Source organism: Blastomyces gilchristii (genome assembly GCF_000003855.2).
Source record: "Blastomyces gilchristii SLH14081 genomic scaffold supercont1.9, whole genome shotgun sequence".
Classification (NCBI taxonomy): domain Eukaryota; kingdom Fungi; phylum Ascomycota; class Eurotiomycetes; order Onygenales; family Ajellomycetaceae; genus Blastomyces; species Blastomyces gilchristii.
This window is the reverse complement of record NW_003101674.1, coordinates 2012399-2020167: the sequence shown is the minus strand read 5'-3', so window position 1 is coordinate 2020167 and position 7769 is coordinate 2012399. Positions and strand designations below refer to the sequence as shown.

General features: G+C 48.7%; 1 protein-coding gene across 1 annotated transcript; it reads right to left on the bottom strand.

Moving 5' to 3' along the window:
• Positions 1–263: 263 nt before the first annotated feature.
• Positions 264–5348, bottom strand: BDBG_04712 (uncharacterized protein). Its single transcript, XM_031721801.1, has 4 exons — positions 5317–5348; positions 3806–5235; positions 2328–3717; positions 264–2226 (listed from the first exon to the last, which is right to left on the bottom strand). The coding sequence occupies exons 2-4, from the start codon at positions 4474–4476 to the stop codon at positions 490–492; spliced, it is 3798 nt and encodes a 1265-aa protein (XP_031578678.1). The 5' UTR covers positions 4477–5235; positions 5317–5348; the 3' UTR covers positions 264–489.
• Positions 5349–7769: the final 2421 nt, after the last annotated feature.

Below are 7769 nucleotides of genomic sequence, written 5' to 3'. Positions count from 1 at the left end.
AATAATTTGTTGAAGAGAAAATAATAATATATGGTAAAAACAAAAAAAAAAAGAGGAAAAGAAGAGGAAAAGAAAGAAATAAGAAACGCTTACGAACAAATGCCGTTCCTCCAAATGCGCCTTTTAGAAATAATATAAAAATCATACTAAATGAAAGCCACAAAGGGAATTCGTGTCAAGAAATATTGGAATCGTGCGAGAAGTGATTAAATGATAAGTTTAAAAAAAAAAAAAAAAAAAAAAAAAAAAAAAAAAAAAAGAAAAAAAAAAAGAAATATGAAAAAGAGAACAGAAGATTAGACACTGCTGAAGTCATACGTGGAGGGTGATAGAGGAAGATGTCGAGAGTGTAAGAGGTGGATAGATAGAGAGACGGATAAAAACCCCTATTGGGGGGATGGGGTGAAGTAGAGAGATACTGAAGGCTTGGAGAAGGCGGGAGGGAGATGTAGGAGGAGGTAGGAGGAGCATACATGTGCCGATTCAGTCTCAAAGCGGACAATGTGAACGAGGGTGAGTGTCAGAGGACGGACGAGGTGAACCAGCCGACACTGGAGAAGAAGGGGGAGGAGGGTCCCCCACGATCTCAGCCGTACTGCCAGAAAACGGTGCAGCATCAGTGACATATATATGGTCGCTTGCGCGATGCATCTGGACGCATCCCATACTCGAGGGCCGGCCCTGGTTACGGGTAGATGGAATGTAAGGTGCCGAACTATGTCGTCTTCTTGGCCCATGCTTATTATCATCATTGTTGTTGTTGGGATCGGGATTGTCGGTGTCATTATTGCTGGTATTATAGCTGTTGTCGTCGTCTGTCGTGTTCTGAATACTGGAATTGCCCGATCCCGTAGAGACAAACTCGCTCCGCATCGACGAGGATTTGGAGCCGAAAGGGAGTCGTGTGGTATGGGTGTTGGTTGCTTTTGGGGAAGATTGAAGGGGGTTGTCGGAATTGTCGGTATTCTGAATCTTCTCAGGGGGAATGATTTCGACGCCATTTTCAGCTCCAGCCCCAGCCCCTGCCCCTGCCCCTGCTTCGAATTTTAGGTCTGTCGGTACGACTGAGGAGTGTCGTTTGGAGCTTTTGCGGGGAATAGTGGGCGGCAGTATGAGGAAATTTCCTTGCGCATCACTCTTTGAGCTTGTTCGGCGTGGGAGCTCGATAGCTTCACTTGCTTCGATAGGAGGTAACGTAGGGGCGGGTTGTTCAGTTGCTATTTTTGGCTCGTATCTAGTTATCTTCTCGGAACTATTGTGTGCTCCCGATATACTACGGGTGTGTTGGGCTACACCCAAACCAGCATTCTTCGAGGTATCAGGCTCATCCTGATACGGTTCCGGGAACGGCTCGCCGACCTCAGTATGTGGTATCAATCCGGGCGGGGGGGCTCTGGCGCTGCGAACGACTTCGAAACCTTTCCCTTTATCCCTTGTTTTACCGCGGAAGAGTTCGCGGAACCAGCCTGTGGCAGACGATACTGGACCAGTCGGGTCGGCAGGGCCAGTTTTTAGTTTTCGGGTTGCAGAATGGGAAAGCGCAGGACCTCGAACGCGATAATAAAAGTCTACCTCCCGGACAGCATAGTCAGTCCTTGGACGGCCCGGTTCGTCCATGTCTACATCCGAATCATCCCTAGATGCCCCAAGGTAAGCTGGAACTGGTGTGTTGCTCCCGGCGACTGGGGTACTGTCATTCGTATGAACTCCCTCACCGTCGATATTACTGCCTGACTGTCGTTTAGTCCAATCGCCACTAGTCCATAAGGTGTGAGTGCGGCTGCGAGACGACATTCCGTCCAATGTGGCTCGCCGCCGTCTAGGGGGCCGATAGTAAGGGCCAATGTTATCTGAATGCTTTAGGCTAGCCAAGGCGCTGCGTGGTGACCCACTGCCCCCCGAATATTGGCGAGGGAACGCGAAATGTGAGATACCCCCCGGAGTGGTAGGTGTGTACGGTGCGGTTCCGCTTCCCTGGCGATGATGGCCCACTCCAAAAAGGCTACTCGCTTCGAAGCCAGCGCTCACCCTGTTCTCGGCAGCTGCAGACCGGCTCAACAAGAGTGCTGAACTACCAGAAAAGCTTCGAGCTCTCTCAGCGTCTAGGTGGGTTGACATTCTTCCATGATCCGAGCCTAACATTGTTGCTTCCGAGGTGCTGCTATGACGAGGAACATGGCGAGGTCCTCGCGGGACTCTGCGAGAAAGTTGGCGCATTCCAAAGACCTGTTGGCAAAATCATGAGCAAAATTACTTCTAATACGCCTGGCAATTTACCCTAGCATTCCTTTGAACAGGTAGGATCCATTCCAATGGGAAATACAGACCTTTACAAGACCGCCCCTTGCCGCACCGCCCTCCACTCCACCCTCGCCACCAGCACCAGCAAGACGAGCAAGTACTTCAACCAAAGTTTGAATTGCATTCAAGAAGAATCCAAAAGTTAAAACCATCCCATGCAATAGAAGGATAACGTAACCAATCCAGCCCCTCGCCGCGTGGCCGACACCCAGCGATGGAACGAACGCAACAGATAGGAGCATCGTTAAACAGCGGATGATAGAGAAAATCGCATGATAGAGATTCATAGCTGTCGGCTGCGGGAAGGGACGGAACGCGGACAACGTCAGTAGCAGGACAACTTCACAGATCGCTAGGAGCACAATCTGTGCAATCCCTGAAGGTTGGACGGCTCCGATCGCGATGCCACGAACGAATGTGAGAAGAACGGATACTACAGAGAAAGCGGCAGCACCATCGGAAAATGTATTATACAAAGAGCCGTAAAGTAGAACTGTTGGAAGATCGTCAAACATATACGACCGTGGACGCGTTCGGGTAATGAGGATCAATAGCCAAGCAGCAAATCCAATCAACCCAACAAGAAGGACGACAGCCAAAGCTACTGTGGAAATAGCGGAATGGCGAGTGACCACCAGCTGGAACATGGATAATGACACGATTGGCAAAAGAAAATAGTTGAAAATGATGCGAATAACGTTGCCCATGGTGAAAGGGAAGTTCTTGGCGCGAAGATCTTCTTCTGGTACACGGGCGACTTGGTGGTGTAGCCATTGTAGACCGAACCCAAGCTGGATTATTACAACGACACTTGCAAGAATCACAAGAAGCCAAATTACCATTCCAGACCATACGTCCCTGACCGACGTCATGCCGACCAGGTGGGCCATTCGATCCAAACCATAAGTTGCATTGACAACATACACTCCATCCTGAACAGGCTGGGTTCCATTTCCATGGCTGACGAAGCTTTCGTTGAACATGAGAGTAGACCATGCCGCCCTGCTTACAATAGGCTGATAGAACCCCGGGTAATTCAGAGTTAACGATCCGGTTAGAACCACAAATTGAATATACTGTAGGCAGTCCGCGAATCCTGGGGTGACAAGCCGCAGCAAATCCTCGTCTCGCCCGTAATTGGAGGTCCACCGAAAGATATCTAAAGAACCCCATGGGCTGAACATGGCCGCAGATACTGTCGCAATTCCCACCAGAATGAGAATGACAAGGGGGATATATCTAAGGGCGTTATCTAGCGTTGATCCTAAGGCAGGCGTAACTTCGGCGGATACGCAAACAACAAGAGTTCTAGCGGAATCGCCAGCTGTCACTCTCATGAAAGGCGTTATGGTCGTGAAAGAATAGGCAGAGAAGAGCTCATGGGCAGCGGAGAAAGCTCGTAATTCGGATGGAGTCCTATACATCAATGACAGGGTCAATAAAATCATCCAACAACAATGTTTACGCGCATATTGATATATCTTCGTTGGAGGGAAATTCATACCCATTAGAATAAAAAACTGGCCCCAGTGGGCACTCTCCCTGGATCAAGGACTCACAAAATCGAGCAGCCTCGGCGACGTATGGAGAATAGCTGAGGACCTCGAATCTGGTAAAAAGGGTCGAGAGCATGTTATTCTCAACGTCCACATCGACTATCTTGCCAAAGGTGTCATTTGGATCGGACCAGCGAGGAGAATCGGGAGGAGGATAGGGTTCCCGGGTTGAGGCCCCAGTGACATTCCCATAGACCGTCACATTCAGGTTTTTGGCTTCGGAAGCGCTGTCCATTGAAGCCCAGACATAAAGTGGCTTGAACTGGAGCTGGAGAGGATCGGAGTAGATGGTCGACTGGGGCAGGCAATTTTCAAAGTTGACAAACGCTGCATTGGCACGATGAGATGTGAGTAATGCGACGAAAATTGATATCAAGAATAACATCGAACTCCCATTCTGACCCAGAATTTTTTGTCGTCGTCGCCGATTCAATTTCGAAATGACCCGGGGAGCCATCCGTTCATCAGCATGGTAATCTTCATCTGCGCATTGGCGGTGTCGTTTTCGCCGCCGTCTCTGTACCTCCTGCTGTTCGCGATCCCTAGCTATCGAGTAATTCTCCCGGGAACCCAGGCAGTGCAGCGGGAGATCGCCTGATACCGAAGCAACCCAACCCATCACGGCCACCCAGAATATGCGAGGCAGCCTCCCAGAGGAGGACAGCCCGTCCTCCCACCTAGACAACGATTCGATCCACGACTCCGATAATATCCAAAAAATAAAAATCCGGCTGAATCAGTGTTGCTTTTCTTTTTTTTTCTTTTTTTTTTTTCTTTTTATCACCGTTGTTCTCCGCTACAGGACGATGATAAATTCCCGCGAACCTTGAAAGTCGATAGGTTCTTCCCCAGTACAACACGATGGTGCCACTGAATGGAATATAACGTAGGAATAGGTCGTAAGATGTTGAATTGGAGGGTTAGGGAAGGGACGGCGGATCGAAGGGCGAATGGAAGAGCTCGAGATATGGGAAGGGTCACAACCTTGGGAGCGAATGGCTCGGTCAAGGACCGAGTAATAGGCAGCGAGGGGATATATTTTTTCCCCCAATTTTCTCTCTTTTTTGAACAACGATCGGAATCCCAAGGCCACGGTAGAAACTGGAGACTGGGGACGGGGGATATTTGCAGGACAGGAAGAATGACAGGCATGGAGACAAACTTGGCGGAGGAGGTCTTGGTTCGTTCAGCCTGAAGTCGCTTGGCCAGCTTGGCTTTGGTGGGCACTACATATTTAGGTATTCGTTAGTTAAGGCTCTAGCGCTGTCATAGTCCTGTAGGGCCCAAGACTGCGCCAAACTTGGAAATGAGCTGGGGCCCACGCTGTATCACTGCTGCTGGCTGGACTGACTTGGGCTTGGTGTTTCTCATGCACACGCTGCGCATATTATTATTATTAGTTATTATTATTATTATTATTACTAGTTTTATAACTAAGTTACTGGCAAGAAATACATACATAATGGCTCATACGCCCCGGCTTCTACGTGGTTCTCTTATTTTGGCCGAGCTTCCAACGTGAGTGAGTGTACGCCGGTGGGCGTTGCAAAGGCTAAATAGACTCTCTGTCTGTTAATTCTGGTGGGGATGTGAGAACCTTAACACACTTCTACTCAAAATAATGCAGGTTGACACTTACTCTGTTCCATGTCTCTGCTGATATCAATACGAGGATGCGCCACACTCCTCGCTGCGGCTCTCGTGGTCAACAAACTGTCAACTTACTCATGCCGCCCAAGCCAGCAACTTGTGCTCCTTTTCTTTCTGTCTGCTGCATGGTCCTCCTACCCGGAAAAGCTTGTCTCACCAATAGTTATGGATCCCAATCACATCAGCCAGTTACTTCTGCTGTCAACCAATATACGTCGACTCTGGCTGGAACACAGCCACTCGGTATCGGCCAGTCACAGTGATCCTCGATCCGCTCTTACGCTGTATTGATCCTGACCGAGGTCAACCACTCACCAGCCCCGAAATTCTATTTATTGAGCACCGCTCGCAGAGAACTTGCGAATCAGCTAAATATAGCTTGCCCTCGCCCTTGCAGGTTCTGCGTATCCCGACATATACAGGCTTCTAGGTAATTAAATCATCTTCTTATTTATCAATAATATTTCCGTACCCGCAGAAGCACCAGCGGCAGTGTGCGTACCGAATACTACTATTCGAATACTATCTTCGTATAGGCTTGGCATATATTAAATTATTCAACGAATATAATTGGCCAGATTATCAATTACTACACTAGTGACTAATCATTGACTAAACTGCTAACCAATCCCGTAGTTACATGGTGCGTGATGGCCGACATTCCTCCAGCGCTCGTCCCAGCCAAGACCGTTCGTTTCGTTTACGTTCCGCTTTCGGGGTAACCTATGGCTTGCATGGCTTTATCCGCCAGGCGCGAAGTCCATGGCAAAATACTACAGCTTGGATGGGTTGGCATACGAGCTTACTTATAATCCTCTTTCAGTAGGAATCCCTGATCTTATACTACATATATCCAAATTCTTGCTTCAGCGGGAGGTGTACACACATCCCCGCTAAAATTAGGGACATCCAGACGCAGAATTTTGGTACGGGCTGCGGTCCCGAAGCCTGTCTCCCGAGTCTGCTTCCAGTTATGAATAAGTTATCCAGGCGAGACATTTGGCAAGAGAGGATGGAAGTTTAGTGTTCTTCCGTCCTGTCCAGGAGCCTGGCAGCCGGGCGCACTGAAGGAAAATGTATGAAACATCGGTGTGGTTAGCCAGCGCTTACTGTTTAGTAGCGCGCGCTAGGAGTTTCAGTATCCTCCATAATCCAGCCCAACCATGCCCTAATTGGCAAAGGAGGTATTCGTTTAACAACGATGACTCGTCGACGAGCCGCCTTTCGCCTCAATCCTTCAAGCAACACTTGGTGCGCCAAGGACTACCATAATGCCCTTGCTCTTCACGCTTGGTTGGCGGGTGATTGCTTGAACTTACGACGAAATGAATAAATTGGTAGTCTCTATGTCCGTGACAGTGGCCACGGGGTAAATTCGGCACAAATTGACATGATTATTGTGTTCATTAAAATCCATCACGTAAGATGTGCGTGCCCTTTATGTTTTTTTTTTTTTTTCTCCTTCGCCTGTGGTGACGCGCTAGGCCCATTTAAAATAGTTTCACCAACCTGTGAAATGGAAGCTTCTTATTTATCCCGAGCGCGCATTTGGGATGTCGGAGAATTTGGATTGCGCGAGCCCTCAGAGGACTTGCCTTTGCGATGCCCCTTGCTATCCTTCCGATTTTCACTGGGAGAGACGTGTTCAATAATAATGTCTTTAACCAGGATACGTAGATACGGACAGGTGTGAATGAAGTGGACATCTCTGGCCACGCCATGCCATCCACAGGGATACGACCGCTCGACACTAAAACGTGGGGCGGGATTCCTGGTTGTGGCCGGTGGATAAGTTCAACAGCTTTCCGAGAAACCGCTTGGACTGCGCAACTGGCCGGTATGGGGAGGGGGGTTCCTCTCTTTTCAAAGACGAATAGCAACTGATCCCGTCAAGCTTGTCATGAGCAGAGATGGTTCTGGATGCCGATCACACGGCACGATTTCTCTCTTTCGCTCCTTCGAACATTGGATGATCTTTTTTCTTTCTCTTTTCAGCATGAGTGCTTGTGCGGCGCCCAAAAAAAAAAAAAAAAAAAAAAAAAAAAAAAAAAAAAAAAAAATTGGCCTTGGTCTCTATATAGACGAACGGCCCCAAGCTCCCTCTGACTTCGTGTGCATGCGATGTTTGAACCTGGGGAAACTGCGCAAACTCATCCCATGAGTTTCCACGTCGGCCAACTCACCTATCCCATTCCATTGTTTTGTCAGTCACAATGGCCCTCCTTGAGCCAGGTTCGAACCAGAGTCTGCAAATAGGCTGCT

Bases quoted from the DNA above. Each gene is read 5' to 3' on its own strand.
- BDBG_04712 (XM_031721801.1), bottom strand. From the start codon at position 4,476: ATGGGTTGGGTTGCTTCGGTATCAGGCGATCTCCCGCTGCACTGCCTG. The intron at 3,718-3,805 runs GTATGAATTTCC...ATTGATGTATAG, and splicing joins CCAGTTTTTTATTCTAATGG to GACTCCATCCGAATTACGAG. The intron at 2,227-2,327 runs GTCTGTATTTCC...TTTTGCCAACAG, and splicing joins CAAGGGGCGGTCTTGTAAAG to GTCTTTGGAATGCGCCAACT.